The 20,367-nt window shown below is 46.4% G+C and overlaps 1 protein-coding gene across 7 annotated transcripts in view; it reads right to left on the minus strand.

The window, feature by feature from the left end:
* The window catches only part of ZFR (zinc finger RNA binding protein), a 705,458-nt gene that overhangs the window by 399,768 nt on the left and 285,323 nt on the right, over positions 1-20,367 (minus strand). For all 7 annotated transcript variants that reach the window (XM_078674904.1, XM_078674908.1, XM_078674906.1 and 4 more), the window contains one exon: positions 4,222-4,418. In XM_078674904.1, the coding sequence (XP_078531030.1) occupies positions 4,222-4,418 (197 nt within the window). The remainder of the gene's footprint in view (positions 1-4,221; positions 4,419-20,367) is intronic.

Raw genomic sequence — 20,367 nt, forward strand, 5'->3', positions numbered from 1 at the left:
GATTGATGATAATGGAGAATGTACAGGAGAGATTTGAGGTGATATGTGAGGAGGATCAGGAGAAGAAGGAAAGAAAGGTGTAGGAGAGGAAGGGAGCATAGGATATGTTTAGGCTGTGGGGTTTTAGGTTTAAACCTATAATAACTGATAAAACCCCCCTGAAAGAAATATAGCCCTCACCGGTAAAAACTTATAAACACTGAAAAAACACCTGGACAACCACAAACTAAATGCCATTCAAAGAAAGGAAAAAGAGAGTGAAAGAGTCATTTTTTTCTTCCTGAAGGGGTCAATACAATGTAACTTTGTTATACAAGTAGCAGTAAGAAAGACTGGCTAACATTATTCTGCTTGAGTTTTGTTCTTTAGTGATGCTGCTAAAATATTGTTTCTTCTTCCTTTTACTTTTTCAGTTTTGTGGCCTTTGGTCTAAAGATGCAGGGTTTAGTTTCATGTTTTAGGTCTAGTTTAATTATTTTATAAACTATAGAGAATCAGGAAATATCAAACTCATATTTGATATTTTGGCTGCATTTGATTCTTTCACCTATAGGTAAAGTGGCTGGTTTCATACAAATCTTTCCTAATATGTGTCATCACATTTACCCACAGAGAATGGGTAAAAACCCTTAATATATCAGACCATAGTTTCTAGTGGACCAGTATTGATAGTAGGTGAATTGCCAACACCTCAGGCTTTAAACATTCAATGCAAGGTATAGTTGCAAGCTTATATATCACCAAGCATCTGGGATAGTGGTGAAAACATGACACCAGACTTTTGGAAAACATGGAACGCAGTGTCACTTGTAATGCTCTGCAAAAAAGGTTCTTTCCAAGTTCAACAAAGATTGTAGTGATATTGTTTGTATTTGCAGTGATTCAGCTACGTATATAAAAAAGTTGTGTGATGACCTGTCAAAATTGATACCCGAGCTGAAGTGATTCCCTATAGTAGATCCTTGCCACTTGTTAGATGCTATGCTGAAAGCATCTTTACAATCTTAAGAGTTAATGAGGGATGCTATTGACTTTTTAGTCCATTCTGTTGCACTGGTTTCTAATGCACAGGAACTAAAACGCAAATATTTATAATTTCGTGCTTTATGTGGCATCAAAGAAAGAGTCATCCCAACTGTGTCCCTTAGCTGATGGTTCTCAGCCCAATGGGCTAAGAATGCTGAGAGGGCCTTTTCACAGAAGTTTACATGGGAAGGAAAGAGCGAGCGCACATGACCCAAAGACTCACTGAAGAAGTATTGTATGGTGTACTACAATAAGATTAATTTGCAAAAATCTATTTGGACCTCATATACACGATAAGTACACTGTCTATATACCATGTTCTTTCAGTGCAGAAAGCAAGCAATAATAAAAGCAAAACGTTCCATAAACACCGGAAAAAAAACTTTTTCTGTTGTTTTTAGTGGCACGAAAATATGTAGCCACTGATAAAAACTGTTTTTTAAGATATTGAAAACACTGAAAAAACCCCACCAGAATTTACCAAAAATAGAAACTGAAAACAGGAAAGCCTAGATATGTTGCACAGTCCTTTTTGGCAGGGACCACAGGTATGGGTGGTGCATCTGCTGGTCTCTTCTTGTGAGGTGTAGCACCTACATGACCTGTTCTTGGGTCTATGTAGATTTTCTTTTGTCGAGGCTCTGGTCTAAAAAGTTCTTCCTGCTCTACAACCTTCTTTGGCGTCGATTTTTTCGGTTCCAGAGGAGGTTGCCGTGTGTCTTTAGCCTTCAGAGGTGTTATAACGTCCTGTGGCATACTTTTTGGTGCCAAAGGTGTTGTAATCGGCTTTGTAGGCATGTTCGAGGATTTGGGCACCTCTGAATCAGCCTTTGAGTTCTTCGGCGTCGAAGGTGTAGAAGTAGACTGCTTTGGAGCTGGTGCTTCTTTCGGTACCGGTACGTCTTTATGCTTCGGTGCCTGTGCTGGTTTAGGCTTCGGCGCCGAAGGGTCTTCTGGCTTCGGCGCCGAAGGGTCTTTTGGCTTCGGCGCCGAAGGGTCTTTTGGCTTCGGCGCCGAAGGGTCTTTTGGCTTCGGCGCCGAAGGGTCTTTTGGCTTCGGCGCCGAAGGGTCTTTTGGCTTCGGCGCCGAAGGGTCTTTTGGCTTCGGCGCCGAAGGGTCTTTTGGCTTCGGCGCCAAAGGGTCTTTTGGCTTCGGCGCCAAAGGGTCTTTTGGCTTCGGCGCCAAAGGGTCTTTTGGCTTCGGCGCCAAAGGGTCTTTTGGCTTCGGCGCCAAAGGGTCTTTTGGCTTCGGCGCCAAAGGGTCTTTTGGCTTCGGCGCCAAAGGGTCTTTTGGCTTCGGCGCCAAAGGGTCTTTTGGCTTCGGCGCCAAAGGGTCTTTTGGCTTCGGCGCCAAAGGGTCTTTTGGCTTCGGCGCCGAAGGGTCTTTATTTTTCGGTGCAGATGGAAGAGGCTTGCTCTGTGTCGAGGCACCAGAAGGCTTAGCTGTTTTCTTCGGAGCCGGGCTTGAAAGCGGGGCTTTCGAAGCAGGTATTCGGTCTCGACTGGGCCCTTTGGGCGGAGTGCTGACCTTTGTCTTCGGTTTGGGCAAAATATGTGGTGCAGGAGTACTCACGCGCTGACCCGATGGAATGGAGTCATCTGAGTCATCTGCCTCCGATACGATCTGGAGATCAGGTAAGTCTTCTTCGGGAACGAGGGGAACCTCTTCCTCGAAGATGTCTTCCGGTACTGGAGCTGATCTCCTAATTTCGTGTCGATGTGCTCTCCGATCCCGGATGGTTTTCTTCGATCAGAAGGATGCACAAGCTGTGCAGGTCGACTCGTCTTGTTCCGGCGATAGGCAGAGGTTGCAGACCTCGTGGGGGTCGCTATGTGGAAATTTTGCTTGACATACCGGGCATCTCTTGAACAGAGTTCTTTCCATGTGGTGTAGGCCGCACGGCGTCGATAGGCCTAACGGCCCACTTCGATGACCAGAATGGAAACGATGGCGTCGAAAAGTATTGTAGTCGATGTCGAAGGTAGTTGTTGGAAGTTTGTGTAAGTTCTGCGCTTCAAAGTTGCTGAAAAGTCTTTTTTTGGTCAGAGCGGAGAAACTTTCATCCGAACCCAATCTAAGGATGGAGCCGATGCCCATGCGCAGTATTGTCCAAGGGAGGAGTCACCCATCTCGTGACTACAAAGACGTCTTCCAAGAAGACAACAACCTGCAATCATCCGAGCCCAACACCAGGTGTCGATCTAATGCATAGTGTACAATCTGCAGCTCATATGCCTCGAACACAAAGTACCACCAAAGGTGCACCCTCAGCGGCACTAGGGCAGCAGGTTGCAGGGTACTGTTTCGACATCGGGCGCCCTGTTTTCAATGGGGAACCACCAGTTCGCAAAGGCACTGCAGGCTTAGGGACGAAGGTCTTCTGGGTGCGACCACCACTTTGAGAGGTAACTTGGGAAATTAGGGGTTGGTTAGGCACTGTCTGTTTGGGCACACAAGGCCGTGGGGCGTCGGGTGCAGGGGTGCCTTTTGGGGTCGGATCTTCTTAGCAGCGCATAGTTGCGGTTAGGGGGGCCTTCTGGATTTAGGCTGCAGGCGTCGGCTGGAGGCTTGAGGCAGGTCAGGTGTCGCCAGATCTCCTGCCAACCAGGTGCCCAGGGCACTCAGTCAAAGCAGTTCAGCAAAATGTGGGGGCATACCAATGCAAGAAAGATGGCACTTTCTCACAACTTCCAATTCTGGAATGCCCAATTACCAGTAATTCCACATTTAATGCTCAGTTACCAATGATGTCTGATTCCAAGCAACCACTGGGCACCTATATGGATTAATTTTCAAGAAAGATTGCCTATCGCATCTCTTTAGCTAAAGAACAAATGGTAGAATGAACAGAGCTATCACAAGGACCCTCAGAATAAGTAACTCAAACTAGAGACTTCTGAGCATTGGTTCAACCTAGTGATACGGCGTTGCTGAAAGTGGGCGTTTAGATCTTGCCTTCTAGAGTCTCCATTATGCATTTGTGGGGTGGACAAAGGCCAGTTTATCACTTATGGAGAGGAAAGTAACTCGGGCAGCAGCCATATCGCAGGACCAAGCCATTTTTAAACCACCTTGATCATTAAACTCATACTCTGCAACAAATAATGCAAAAGCAAACATACTACAAAATGTACTAGAAATAAACGGACCAAACTGGATTATTAAGATTTAGAACACTGAAAGGAAATTCAGTACCTCTTCAACATAATCATGGCCCACAGGCTGCACATCACTCTGTAGAGCAGCAAGAGTTGCTTGTTGCAGTGACTCAGACACAGGGTCTGATTTAGATTCTGCTGTCTGCACTGAAGACAGGGTAGAGATGGGTTTAACATTTGATGATGGTTTTACTTCCTCCATTTTATTTCCAGTAGTCTGCAGTTTGTTGCCACCTACGAAGTAGAATTAGAAGTACTTTTAGATTCAAATTACTGACAAGAATTGCAAGAAAGATAACTCAACTGGTCAATTACTTATTTGTTTTCCAAAAAAAGTAACATGTAAATATGTGTAAACATAAGTACCGATCAATACAATATATAAGCATCCAGAAAGCAACACCATAATTTACGCAATTTAGAGTCAGAGTAATTTTTGGGTGTGTACTGGAGTGTGTGCTAAACCTTCTTTTATTCATCATAAAGGCATAATTGAGGTAGACCTGGGAAGTCTCTATAATGAGATTTTACAGGTGTTGAGATGTGTTAATGCAATTTATATAGCGCACGAATACCCATGGGTGTCCTGGCGCTAGCTGAACCGGAATTCAAAACCAGAACACTCATTATTTAACAAAATCCTAGTTGTTAAAAAGCCATATTTTAAATTCTTTACTGAACTGAAGCAGGGAGGGGATGGCCATGATATGTTTGACTTCCTAACTCTGGGCATTGTGAGTGTATTTGTTCCCAAGGAGCGAAGGGGTCTGTTTGGAACCTACCACTGAAAGATGTGCCTCAGAAATTCAGGACCTGTATTGTGTAGAGCTTAATAAGCAACACACGAGCTTTAAATATTTACATACCTTTGCACCAGAAGCCAGTGAAGCTTCCGAATTCACTGAGAAATTGCATGGAACTTGGGCAGTTCTAGCACTAATCTGGCAGCAGCATTTTGCAACATTTGGAGACTGCTGATGTGTTGTTCCTGAAGATTGAAGTGGAGGCTACTGCAATAGTCTAGCTTTGATAAAACTAGTACAGTGAGTCTTTATTAAGGAATAGAGGTGGGGGGGAGGATGCCGGGTTAAAAAAGATTTTTATCATCTAGAGTGAATGAGGCAGATGAGGCTACTGCCCGAACACGCACACCATAGTTTAACTTGTTGTCGATGTAGCAACCAAGATTCTTGGCTTTTACTACATCGGTGTAGGAAGCTGGCTCTGTATATACTATACCAAAGTGAGGTATAGTGTGCAGAGTCCAGTGGAACCCAAAGGGTAGGCAGAGGTAAAGTAGATCGCACCTCACTCTCTATTTGTGGTAGTGTGGTCGAGCAGTAAGGCTTTATCAGACAACAGTGTTAAGCACTTGTTGTACCCACTCATTCAGCAAATTAAGTCACACACCCAAACACAAATCTTCAGACCAATTGTTTTAGTAAAACAATATTATTTTAGTTTTTGTTTTCGAGAAACAAGCAAGCCAGGCACAGGTAAGCGATAAATACTTTAGAGTAGTAATGCAGTTTGTAAATAGTTTGAATTGCAATTGTAAATGTTCTTGGATTACAGTAGTGTTACTGATAATGTAATGCCTTTCAGAATACAGTACATCTACTTTGCAAGGAGTTGTAGTAAAATTACAGGTAAGTTACTTTTGAGATTACTTATCTTACACAGTGCAGTATGCCTGGATACTGCAAAATATACCTTGGTAAATTCGGAGGGGTGGGAACAAAATACTTGGATGGCATTATCAGTGGAAACTGCATTTAGATTATATGAGCAAGAGCTGAAGGAGATCGAAAGTTTGGAACACGAAATTTTGAGTGACAGTACCATAAAAGACTCAAAAACATTATTGTAATCTGTTCAAAAGACAATAGCTGATTTTGAAACACATACAGCAAATGTGAAAATCTCCAAAGTCGCACGAGACATAAAAAACTTCAAACAGGACGAGATATATCCCTATCTGAAAGACGATTTCTATGCTAACAATAATCCAAGTTCTCTGAATTTACTATACAGAGGCAGATCCAGAAATAAATTCATAACATTTTCTGACACATCCTGAATCTGAGGATCTAGTGGGGGTTACCATCCATATCTCCAAATCCCGAGAGTACAACAACCTTTTTTTGGCTGAGGCAGAGGGGGAGGGTGAAGTATGGAGAGGACACAACCAACAAGGGGGGTACTTCCCTCAACAGGGACAATACCTGCCGCCACCCGGACATTACCCCCCACAAGGACAATTCCCACCACCGATAATCTACCAGAACCAAGAACAAGAACCCTTCCGGACACGGAAGAGGACTTACAGACGTTAAGAATTGATAGGACAAACGAGATGACTAATATAGAGACAGTACCTATTTATAATCTATCTCAGTAAACACTCACAGAAACTGAATTAGAAGGTCTTACACGGGGTCTGTCATTTGTACCTACCAATCTACAAAATGCAGTAGATACAAAGACTGAAGTTGTACAATTTGAGGAAAGTGCGTTTAAAAGCATTTTTCCGAGATAAAATACCAGAGCAGATCAACATTAGTGGATTGCGGAATAAATCAACCTTCATCCCAGAAAGTATGATGTTACCAACACAAATTCTGGTGTTTGAGGAACAAATTTTGAGAGAATTAGACCGTCTCCAGAAACAAAAAATATATTATAACACCAACCTCAGTAAACAAGAAAAATTGGCACTTAAGAGTCTTTCAGAGAATTCTGCAATACTAATAAAACCTGCAGATAAGGGGGGTGGAATTGTGCTGTGGGACAGGGATGAATACGAGGAATAGGTATATTGTCAATTGTCTAACCATATACATTATCGGGTTTTAGAGCACAATCCCGCACGAGAATTACAATCAGAAATACAAGAAATAACAAGTGACGGACTTGAGGGAGGTTGGATTTGCCAAAATGAATATGAATTTTTAACAGTGTTTCTAGCAAAATACCAAATATCTACGTCTTACCAAAAATACACAAGTCCACCATAAAACCACCAGGGAGACCAATTGTGTCTACATGTGGCTCACTTATGGAGCCACTAGCCAAATATATATAGACACTTTTTTGCTACCCCTAGTCAAAGAAACGAGATCCTACGTACGAGATACGATGGACTTCATAGCTCAAATAGAAGGACTATTGTTTGATTCAACTAAACAATGGTTAGTGTCGATATTGAATTGTTATACACTAATATCCCTCAGGATGAGGCATTCGCAGTAATGAAACAAGCACTTGCGAGTAGAACACGTCCTCATCAAGTACCGACTGACTTTATTGTGTCATTGGCATATTTGTGTCTGAAAAACAACTTCTTTAATTTTAAAGACACTTTGTACCGCCAAGTTTCGGGGGTTGCAATGGGTTGTAGTTTCTCCCCAGAAATTGCCAATCTGGTGATGTCTGAATTTGAAACGAAATGGATCTAAGGCGACACCAATCCTTTTAAATCTCAAGTGAGCTATTGGTGTTGTTATATAGACGATGTTTTTTGCATCTGGGTTGGGGGATGAATTACAACTTAATGATTTTCACATGTGGTTGAATCAAAGAACGACTGAGTTCAACTTTACAATTTCTAAAAATCAGGAGAAATTAAATTTCCTAGATGTCTATGTACATCAGGATAATGGGGAATTAGCAGTTGGCTTATATACTAAGCCAACAGACCGCAATACCCTATTACATTTTCAAAGCAGCCATCCTAGAACGTTAAAAGAAAACTTGCCCTACGGTCAGTTCCTCCGTATCAGGAGGAACTGTACCCACAAAGAAGACTATTTTCATAATGCCGGTATTTGAATGACAAACTAGTGGCGCGAGGGTACCCCAAAAGATTAGTTAAATGCTCTGTTAAGATGGCGTGGTACACGCCAAGGGAAACACTCTTAACACCGAGAGAACGGAATAAGGAAACCCCTCTTACATGCGTCCTCGCGTTTGATCCCAAAGCAAATAAGGTGAAAAAAATAATCCAAAAAAACTGGTTACTGATAGAACCGCTGGGGCGGGAAAAAACTTTATTTGCATTCAAAAAGGGTAAAAACATCAGACAGCAGTTAGTCAGAGCTAATACCCACAATAAATCAACAACCAAGGACTTGCGAAGTCTGTTGGGTCTTCCCCCAGTGATTGGGCATTATCGCTGCCAATCATGTACAGCGTGCAGTTTTACAACAGACACCAAAGAAATTGATATAAATGGGCAGATCCACATTCAGAAAGTGTTTTCTAACTGTAATTCCAAAACACAGTGTATTCTATAAATGCCCATGTAAAAAATTCTATATTGGGCAAACGACTCAAACAATAAAAAAACGAGTACTGCAACATAGATCTAGGATTAAGTGTAAGGTACATGGGGCTCCATTAGTGCAACACTACCTAGATATGGGTCATTCAGAGTCGGACATCCATTGGTCAGTTCTGAATGTGATATCCAATGCTGTGGGAGAAGATCTTCAGAGAAAACTAAATAAACTTGAGGCCAGATTTATTGAAAAATACAATACAGCTAGAGATGGTCTCAATGATAAAGATGAGATGTGGGCTTTAATAGAAATATAGAACGCACGAGGTCAATATATGATAAGGTCAAGTAGGAGAAAAATATAGCTAACTGATTTTTAATTGTATTTCTATTGTATGTTATTAATTTGGTTTATATGAAAGAATTGATGTGGTCTTTGTTACAAGTACAGCATCTGTCTTAGGTGCTAGAATGTGAGGAATGGCGGCTTGTATGACTTTGGGTGTCCATTCATTATTTTTTTTATCTGTTTTGGAACAGATTTGGAATTCCAACTTGAGCTGTAGCTGCAATACTTGGTATTTATAATGGGGATGGGAGAGTCCTTATTGTGGAATTATTCTAGGCATACAGAATGTTAAAGGTCCAAAATAGTTTAGTTTATTAGGAACATTATTTAAAATGGGAATCGCTGCACCGACACTTTGACGGTGCCTTGTATTCGAAACGCAGATATGTAGTCTTTTGTCGCGTTTCATTAGCTGACTATTTCCGTGTTACCTATCCTACGTGACCGGCAGTCACACGGAAGAGGAGATTGTTAGTCGGGCAAGAGCGAGAGCACGAGAGCATAGCGGCGCTGGAAATTTGCATTCTAGGTAAGAGCGGGTTTGAGAGAAGTGCCAGTACCTTTGATGTGCATTCTTTATGAGCGCCCTTAAGAAGAGGAGAGAATACATCATTTACGCTTATGCCTCAGTCTTTGTTTTTTAGAACTCGGATTAGTACCGGTCCTCCATAGAAGTGTGGAACATAGTCCCTGTGACCGAGGCAGCACAGATGGCGAGGATTACGCTAAGAATACAAAAGTGAGTCCTCTGGCCAGTTAGAATATGCATGTTAGAGGTTTGTGATTGGGCATATTTGTTTAGCCCGGATACAAAGCTCTATCTGGCTGAGTCATTCTGCCTGTTATTGTAGTAATTCATTGTGTACCCGCTTTCTCTCTTTCATTTGTCTCTGCCAAGGTGAACAACGGTTGCCATTTCACCCTTTAGAAGGACAGTGGAAAGGCCACTACCCTTAAAATATATATATATTTAGTCGCAACTCCCGACTTCCATTTGGGAACATTAACCAACATATCGGTATGTGTATTACCAGTATCTATCGGACGGGGATATTGGCACACACCATGATCGCTGCACTTTGGTTGTTGTTTGGGAGCACTATTGAGATAAGAGTTTGTACACAAAGGTGATATACGGAGTCTTATTTGCTGCCATTCCAAGATATAGTGGAATTTGTAATGTTTGTAATATCGTACATATATAGGTAATGCACGAGAGGTACATATAGGTCCTGTATGATTTACTCCTAATTAGATAAATAACATATGGATATGTAGATAATTAATAGAATTTTTTTGATTGAATAGGTGCAGCATATTTTTAATGTGTATGCAAAAGCCATAGTCCTGATGAGGCCCAGAATTTAAAGGGGCTGAAACGCGTCGACAACCTTGAAAACGGACACTCTTTGAATTACAATTCGGTGACAACTAATAAACAGCAGTTCAAAATACGAGACAAATAATCAATATCTTAGATACTGCATGAGTAAGGTGTACCTGTAAGACTGAGGAATGCTCTTTAGATAATAAGATACAGAGCATCCATTTAAAGAATAGGGGCTATTTTGAAACAATATGTAAATGTTTTATTTATTTTTTCATTTTCCCCCCGAAAATTGTTTTTTTGTAGAGGGTTATGTAAATTGTGTGTGGGATGTGTAAATATTGTAATTTTAGATTTGCATAACACAAAAGAAGAGTATCTATATAAAAGAAGTGTGTAAAGTAAAAAAAAAAAATACACAAAATATTTGAGTGAATAAAACACACTGTAAAAAGAAGACTACATATCCTGTGGATGTTATTGATTTGTTAAGGTTTCAGGATTTAAATGATATATATAGAAAACTGAATTGATTTTCTCTAGAAGAATTGTGTCAGGTCAGATGGGTAATTGATAAACCTATGTTGAATAATGATTTGTATGAATTAGTTCCATAGCGTCACTTTTTGTATTGATGTATATCGTTCCCAGATGCTTTTTGGGTTACAGATGGAAAACCCCTTATTGTATTGTGGATACTGCACTGGGACATTTCCTGAAAAAAGGTAAGTAAAAGAGTTTTTGTTAGTTAGTACAATTTAAAAGAGTTTCTTTAGGTTTTCCAACTCCACACTTAGATACTTGTCATATAAAACAGCCAATGTTCTCCTAGGGAGGAAAATAGTGTTATTGGCTTAAAGGTACTTTGTTGTGGGAGTTGGTGTTCTGGGGTTAGACTCGGGGGTCCCCCAGGGTCAAGGATGCACTCGTTACACCCTCAGTGGCACTAGAGCGGCTGGGGGCAGAGTGCTAAGGCCCAATGTTATAAGGGGCCTCCGGATGGTGGCTGCTGACTAGCAGGCCACTGAGCTGTGGAAGCAAAGCTCCTGGATTTTAAGATCAGGGAAAGGAATATGCTACTTACCAGTATGCATCTGTTCTTGGCATGTAGGGCTGCTGACATTCATATCTGTGCATAGATCGCGGCCTAGTGTTGGGTCCGGATGATTGCACGTTGTTGTCCTGGAAGAGTCTTCGAAGTATCACGAGATAGGTGGCTCCTCCCCTGGACTACAGTGCGCATGGGCATCCTCTCCATCCTCAGATTGTTTTTCGCCATTGTGGCAGAGATGGAGTATGGTACAGTAAGAGATGTCCATGCAAGAAAGTAAGAAAGTAATAATGAATGCTACAGCTGCGACAGGCACCGGAAGGAGGTTGGGTGATATGAATGTCAGCAGCCCTACATGCCAAGAACAGATGCATACTGGTAAGTAGCATATTTCGTTCGAGGCATGTGGGCTGCTGTATTCATATCTGTGCATAGAATGTACAGCAGTCTCTCCCTAGCGGTGGCTACCTGTGCCAGCTGCAACAGTCTGAAAAAGAGTTTTTAGAACAGACTGCCGTACAGCTGCTTTCTGTTTGGAATGTACATCTACACAACAGTGTTTTGTGAAAGTATGTATGGTAGACCATGTGGCTGCTCTACATATTTCCTCTAGAGGAATGTTTCCTAGGAAAGCCATGGATGCCCCCAGTTTGCGTGTAGAATGCGCTCTTGGTGGAACTGTTAAAGTGCGTTTTGCTTTTAGATAACATATTTGGATGCACTTAACTATCCATCTGGCTAACCCAGATTTTGAAATGGGGTTGCCTTTGTGTTGTGGTGAGAAGGCAACAAACAACTGTTTAGTCTTTCGAAAATCCTTAGTTCTATCAATGTAGTATAGAAGTGCTCTCTTGACATCTAGTGTGTGTAGAGCCCTTTCAGGTACTGACTGTGGATTTGGAAAGAACACTGGCAGTTCTATTGTTTGATTGATATTAAAATGGGATACCACATTGGGCATGGACTTAGGGTTTGTTCTAAGAACTACCCTATTTGCATGTATTTGGATGAATGGCTCTTGAATAGTTACGGCTTGTAGCTCACTAACTCTTCTAAGTGAAGTAATTGCTACTAGAAATGCCAACGTCCATGTTAAAAATTGTAATTCACATGACATGACCACTGCGCCTCTGGCCTGGTCGCCCCCTCTGCCTACCTACTGCCCGCTGTCTACCTGGTTTCTCTGCCGCTGCCCCAGACGCCGCAGGGCCGCCCTCCAAGCCTCTACCTTCTGTTTTCCCGCCGCTGCCCCAGACGCCGCAGGGCCGCCCACCAAGCCCGACTTCATTTTTCCCGCCGCTGCCAGCCCGCGCCCCCCCGCCAGCCGATTGGTCGGCCCGCTCCCGCCTCCCCGCAGACCCTCCCTACCGGCTCCCTTCTTAAGGGGACCCAGACCCTTCCAAGGGAGCGACCACTGCGCCTCTGGCCTGGTCGCCCCCTCTGCCTACCTACTGCCCGCTGCCTACCTGGTTTCTCTGCCGCTGCCCCAGACGCCGCAGGGCTGCCCTCCAAGCCTCTGCCTCCTGTTTTCCCGCCGCTGCCCCAGACGCCGCAGGGCCGCCCTCCAAGCCTCTGCCTCCTGTTTTCCCGCCGCTGCCCCAGACGCCGCAGGGCCGCCCACCAAGCCAGACTTCGTTTTTCCCGCCGCTGCCAGCCCGCGGCCCCGCCCCTCGCCAGCCGATTGGTCGGCCCGCTCCCGCCTCCCCGCAGACCCTCCCTACCGGCTCCCTTCTTATGACGCCCCCGGAGCGACCGCGCAGCGGACGCGCGCAGCGGGAGCACCGATTGAGCGCCGAAGGTGCGCCAAAGGTAAGCCCGTCTGCGCCTGGACCGCGCCCAGTGCCAGGACCCCTGGTTCCCGCAGACACCAGCCCACCCGCCGAACCTACGACGCCGCCACCCTCAACGCACTCAACACCGGGCGTATCCCGGGATGCTACCGAGCCACCCCGAGACGAACGCACGGACCCTTCAGATGCCACGCCTGCAAGTTCACCTGCATCCGGACCTGTCCTGCACCAACACCCACCAAGCCGAACACCAGCAGCAACCACCTCAAGTGCATCCTCCTCAACACCCGCTCCGTCCACAGACACGCCATCGAACTCTGGAACCTCCTCGACACCACAGCCCCTGACGTCGCCTTCCTCACGGAAACCTGGATGAACGACTCCTCAGCGCCCGACATCGCCATCGCCATCCCAGAGGGTTACAAGATCACCCGAAGAGACCGCGACAACCAGACTGGAGGAGGCCTCGCCATCATCTACAGGGACACCATCCGCATCAAGACCAACACCGACGACACCCTGACAACCGCCGAACACCTGCGCTTCCAGATCCACACGGACCCCAAAACCACCCTCAGAGGCACCCTGATCTACCGACCCCCGGGACCAAGCACACAATTCAGCGAGGACATCGCCGACTTCATCAGCCCGCATGCCCTCCCCTCCGCCGACTACATCCTCCTGGGGGACATCAACTTCCACCTGGAGAACAACAACGACCGCAACACCATCACCCTGCTCGACAACCTCGGTCTCAAGCAGCTGGTGTCCACCCCCACCCACCTCGCCGGACACACACTCGACGCCGTCTTCTCATCCAGCAGAGACATCACCTTCAGCCACACCACCGGACTCCACTGGACGGACCACAGCTGCGTCCACTTCACCTTCAAAAGAACGACGATCCACCACCACCAGCAACAGGTTGCTCGAAGAAGCTGGAACAAGATCACATCCGACCAGCTCGCTGCTTCCCTGAGCCAGCACCCTCCCGCCAGCTCAGCGAACCCCAGCCAGGCCGCCGACAACCTCACAAAGTGTATCAGCAACTGCGCGGACGAACTCGCCCCACTGAGGACCCCGCCCAGCAGACCCGGCAGCAAGAAGGCCCCATGGTTCACCGACGAACTCATGAGCTCCAAGAAGAACTGCCGAGCCCTCGAGAAAGCCTGGAGAAGGGAACCAACTCCGGACAGCATGACCCCCCTCAAGCTTGCCACCCAGGAGCACCACCAACTGATCCGCGCCACCAAGAAAACTGCATTCAAGGACCGGCTGGACAACAACGCACACAACTGCAAGGAACTCTTCAACATCGTGAAAGAGCTCTCCAACCCCAACGCCGGAAACAACGACATCACCCCTTCGCAAGACCTCTGCAACTCCCTCGCCTCCTACTTCCACAACAAGATCGCGGACATACAAAACAGCTTCAGCACTCAACCGACACACGCCACGACCGAACCACCGCCCCCCACCACCACCCTCCGCGCCTGGACTCCGATCAGCACCGAAGACACCGTCCGCATGATGAACTCCATCCACTCCGGATCTCCAACCGACCCCTGCCCTCACCACGTCTTCAACAAGGCCGACGCTGTCATCGCACCCCACCTGCGGGACATCATCACCACCTCCTTCGACACCGCCACCTTCCCGGAGAGCTGGAAGCACGCCGAACTCAGCGCCCTACTCAAGAAACCTACAGCGGACCCCACCGAACTCAAGAATTACCGCCCCATCTCGCTCCTCCCGTTTCCAGCCAAAGTCATCGAGAAGACCGTCAACAAACAGCTGTCCGCCTTCCTCGAGACGAATGGATCCCTCGACCCCTCACAGTCTGGCTTCCGAGCCAACCAGCACCGAGACCGCCCTCATCGCTGCCACCGATGACATCCGAGCCCTGATGGACAACGGAGAAACAGCGGCCCTCATCCTCCTAGACCTCTCCGCGGCATTCAACACTGTCTGCCACCGCACCCTAGTGCAGCGCCTCAGCAACGTCGGAATCCATGAGAAGGCACTGGAATGGATCATCTCCTTCCGACGGAAGAACACAGAGAGTCCGTCTACCACCGTACAAGTCAGAGGCCACCGGAGTCATCTGCGGCGTCCCTCAAGGATCCTCGCTGAGCCCCACCCTCTTCAACGTCTACATGAGCCCCCTCGCGGCCATCGCACGCCAACACAGCCTCAACATCATCTCCTACGCTGACGACGCCCAGCTGATTCTCTCCCTCACCAACGACCCCGCCTACGCCAGAGCCAACCTTCACGAAGGGATGAAAGACGTAGCCGAGTGGATGACAACCAGCCGCCTGAAACTGAACTCAGACAAGACGGAAGTTCTCATCCTGGGCTCCTCGCCCTCCGCCTGGGACGACTCCTGGTGGCCCCCCGCCCTGGGCACCGCACCCAAACCGACGGACCACGCACGCAACCTGGGCTTCATCCTGGACTCCTCCCTCTCCATGACCAGACAAGTCAACGCCGTCTCCGCGTCCTGTTTTCACATCCTGCGCATGCTACGGAAGATCTTCCGGTGGATCCCCACTGAGACCAGGAAGACGGTCACCCAGGCCCTCGTTACCAGCCGACTGGACTACGGCAACGCCCTCTACGCCGGAACCACAGCCAAGCTACAGAAGAGACTCCAGCGGATCCAGAACGCCTCAGCCAGACTCATCCTCGACATCCCCCGACGCAGCCACATCTCCGGACATCTAAGAGACCTGCACTGGCTCCCCGTCAACAAAAAAATCACCTTCCGTCTCCTCACCAACGCACACAAAGCCCTACACGACCAAGGCCCGAGCTACCTCAACAACCGCCTCAACTTCTACGCTCCCAAACGCCACCTCCGATCGACCAACCACGCCCTCGCCGCCGTCCCCCGCATCCGAAGAGCGACAACAGGAGGAAGGTCCTTCTCCTACCTGGCCGCCAAGACCTGGAACTCCCTCCCGTCCGACCTGCGCCTGACCCAAGACCACCTCTCCTTCAGGAAGAAGCTCAAGACCTGGCTGTTCGAGCAGTAGCAGCACCCCCCCCCCCCCCCTAGCGCCTTGAGACCCTCCGGGTAAGTAGTGCGCTCTATAAATGTCTTTGATTGATTGATTGATTGATTGATTGAATGCAATGGTTCAAATGGTGGTCCCATTAGTCTGGTTAAAACGATGTTTAGGTTCCAGACAGGTGAAGGTGGGTGTTTTGGGGGGATTATTCTCTTGAGTCCCTCCATGAATGCCTTAATTGCAGGTACTCTGAATAGCGAAAGATGCTGTCTGTTCTGAAGATAAGCTGCAATGGCAGCTAAGTGTATTCTTATAGATGAGTAAGCTAGATTGCAACGATGTAGGTGCAAAAGATAGCAAATGATATTTTGCGTTGAAGCATCTAGTGGGTTTATGTCACTGTTATTGCAGTAAATGACAAAACGCTTCCACTTTGCAGCGTAACAAGCTCTGGTTGTAGGTTTTCTTGCCTCCTTGATAATGTTCATACAGTCAGGAGGTAAGTTTAGGTACCCAAACTCTAAGACTTCAGGAGCCAGATTGCAAGGTTGAGTTGTTGCGGATCTAGGTGCTGTATGTCTCCATGGCTCTGAGTGAGTAGAGTGGGTGTTAGCCGCAGTCTTTGATGAGGCACCACGGAAAGTTCTAGGAACGTTGTGTACCATGGTTGCCTCGCCCATGTTGGAGCAACCAGGATTAGTGTCAGTGAATGCTTGCGTGCCACTAGCGGTATTAACGGTGCTGGGGGAAAAGCGTACGCAAATCTGCCTGACCAGTTCATCCATATCGCATTGCCCTGAGACTGCGGATGTGGAAACCTGGCGGCAAAGTACTGGCATTTTGCGTTTTCCCTTGTGGCGAACAGGTCTATCTCTGGTTGTACCCACTGTTGGAAGTATGGTTGGAGCACTGTGGGATGAATCTCCCACTCGTGCAGCTGTTGGCTTTGTCTGCTGAGCAGATCCGCTACTTGGTTGTCCTTGCCTGGGAGGTGTTCCGCCATGAGAAAAATGTTTCTTTGGATGGCTCACTTCCACATGCTTTGTGCTAGATGTGATAGCTGTGGAGAGTGTGTTGATCCCTGTTTCTGTATGTAGTACATTGCTGTCATGTTGTCCGTCCGGATCAACACAGCTTTGTTGCATAAATGTACTATGAACGCTTTCATTGACAGAAAAATTGTTATCATTTCTAGCAAGTTGATGTGCATTTTCTTTTGTTGTGCTGTCCACAGGCCCTGCACTGTGTACTGAAGGACATGGGCTCCCCATCCTATCAGAGATGCGTCCGTCGTCAACACTATTTATGGTACAGGCTCTTGGAACAGTCGTCCCTTGCAAAGGTTTTGTGGATTCCACCAATGCAGAGAGCTGTATGCACGACTGGTCACCAACACTAGGTCTTTCAATTGTCCTTGAGCCTGGTTCCACTGCCGTGCTAAGCACTCTTGTAGCGGACGCATGTGTAGTCTGGCGTGAGGGACTATGAAGATGCACTAAGCCATCATGCCTATGAGTTGCATAAACAGTCGGGCAGAGAGCGAGTGTTGGGGCTTGAACTTTTGGATTAGTAGCTGCATACTGTTTATTCTTGCAGCGTTTGCGTATGCTTTTGCTGTCAGAGTATTTATTGTTGCTCCCAGGTACTGCTGTACATGGGATGGCTGAAGGTGATATTTTTGGTAGTTCAACGTGAAGCCGAGGCTGTGCAGTAGTTGAATCGTTTTTGACATGTGGCTGGCACACTGCTGGGCTGATTTTGCTTTTATTAGCCAGTCGTCCAGGTACGGAGAGACGTGAATATGTTGTCTTCTCATATGTGAAGCACTGTCGCTAGGCATTTTGTGAACACTCTTGGAGCTGTTACACCAAATGGAAGGACTTTGAATTGGTAATGTTGATTCAGTTGCGTGATCTTGAGATACTTCCTGTGAGCAGGATGTATCTGAATATGGAAATATGCGTCTTTGAGGTCCACGGTTGCGAGGAAGTCTCCTTGCTGCAACAGTGGTAACACTTGTTGTAGAGTGAGCATATGAAAATGCTCCGATAAGATGTGATGATTTAGGGGTCTGAGGTTCAATATTGGTCTGAGAGACCCGTCCTTTTTGGGGATGCGGAAGTATAGTGAATATACCCCTGTACCTTGATGTTCTAATGGCACTAGTTCTATGGCCCCTTTTTGCAGCATGCTGATGACTTCTTGCTGCAATAAGTGGAGGTGTTCTACAGACATAGGACGGTGTTTTGGAGGTATGTTGGGTAGTGTGGAGGTTAGCTCTAGGCATTAGCCATCTCGGATAATTTGCCTTACCCACTTGTCTGTAGTGATGTTTTGCCAGACTGGTAGGAATTGTTGTAATCGTCCCCCGACCGGTGTTAGGGGGTAGCGCTGAGTAGTCACTTTTTTTTTTATTGGTAGAGGATCTGGTGTTGTTCCCTCGTCCTCTGCCTTTGTTGTTATTTCCGCGGTATCCACCTCTATTGTTTTTATTATAGGTGGTTTGTGTGTTTCCCTTGTAGTTTGTGGTCTGCTGTGATGAGTTGCCTCTGGCAGCCCCCCTGTAATTTGAGCGACGAAAGGAGCCTCTATGTTGTTGTGACTGAAGGGCTCCCATAGACTTAGCCGTCTCAGTGTCTTTTTTCATTTTGTCCAGTATTGTATCTACTCCTGGGCCAAATAAGTAGTTAGGGTTAACTGGCTGGTTTAACAAAGTGGACTGGACTTCGTTTTTAAAACCAGAAATGCGTAGCCACGCATGTCTCCTGATCATAACACTGGTGTTAATAGACCTGGCAGCTGTATCTGCTACATCTAAGGCACATTTAATGGAGGCGTTAGTGATTAGCTTTCCCTCTTGTACTAATTGTTCAGCCTGTTCTTTGTAAGCGTCCGGTAAATGCTGTAGGAGTGTTTCTAAGGTATCATAGTGTGCCCTGTCATACCTAGCTAACAGGGCTTGCGTGTTAGATATTCTCCATATGTTAGCCGCCTGTGCGGCTACCCTTTTCCCTGATGCCTCAAAGATCTTTGATTCATTGTCGGGAGGTGAAGCTTCCCCAGTTGTTTGAGAGTTTGCACGTTTACGTGCATTCGCCACCACTAAATAATCTAAAGGCAGTTGTCCCTTAATATATGTAGGGTCTAGTGGCGCTGGCCTGTATTTCCTTTCAATTCTTGGGTTAATAGCCCTTGCCCTAGTGGTATCCTTAAATATGTCTCCTGCATGTTTAAGTACCCCCTTTAACATAGGTGGTGTCTTAACAGTTCTTTCTGATGTGGCAAAAGTGGCAAAGAGGAAATCCTCCTCCACAGGGTCTGCATGCATGTCCACATTGTGATGGTTTGCTGCTCTTTCAATTAATGAATTAAAAGCAGCTGTGTCCTCTGTAGGAGAAGGCCTAGCAGGGTATGCAGGTGTATCAGGAATGGGTTGAGAGTCACCGGGATGTACTGGGTCAGCCCATGGTTGAGTGTGACTGTCCTGGTCAGTGTCTACTGGGTAGCTGTATTCCTGATCATCTTCCTCATCCACCTCTTCATCCGAGTGTGTGGGTGTATATGAGTATGGGTTAGGCCTAGTTGGCTGAATAGGCTCAAATAGAATAGGTGATGTATTACAGTCCCTTTTCTTTTTGAGTGGTATAGTGTAAGTCTCATTCTCAGTCTCTGGTCTGATCTTCCTTTTATAGAGAGTGAGTTTCCCAGAGTTAGGGTCAATGTAAAGTTTTGATTGTTCAACTGATTCAGGGTCTGGATGTAAGACTTCCTGTTCAGCAGTTGTGTGTTTTTGCCAATGTCTTTTGCTTGGTTTGTTTTGGTTCGATGCCGCTTTTTGGGTCGACCGCTTTTGTTTTCGAAGAAGGTGGGAGGCCAAAAATCAGTCCGATGTTTTTGTGTGGTACTACAGTTTGTTTCGGTAGTGCCTGTTTTTTCGGAGCCGAAGTTTTTTCGACAGTCTTTTTTAGTTTCGATTATGGCCTTGTGTCCTTGTGTCGATTTCGGAACCGGTGGCTTCAGATCGACGCCCTTTGATGTTTGTTCGATGCTCTTTTTAGGCTCGATTTTCTTCGGCTCGATCGTTTTTTTTTGCAGAACAATTGATTTGTCGCCTTTTTGCTTGGGGTTGACAACCTTCTTTGGATCGAGTCCCTTTTTTGTGTTGTCGGCCGTCGGCGCCGATGTTTTCGGTTTGACGCCCTTTTGTTTTGGAGTAGATGTAGGGGCGCTGGTTTTCGGCTCGACGACCGTTGTGTTCGACGCCGATGGTTCGACATAGTTTGGCCCGAAGACCGTATTGTCGACGAGTTTCTTCGGTCTCGACTCCGATGGATCGACGTAGTGTGGTCCGAAGACCGTGTAGTCGATCAGTT

Source organism: Lissotriton helveticus, chromosome 2_1, assembly GCF_964261635.1.
Source record: "Lissotriton helveticus chromosome 2_1, aLisHel1.1, whole genome shotgun sequence".
Lineage (NCBI taxonomy): Eukaryota > Metazoa > Chordata > Amphibia > Caudata > Salamandridae > Lissotriton > Lissotriton helveticus.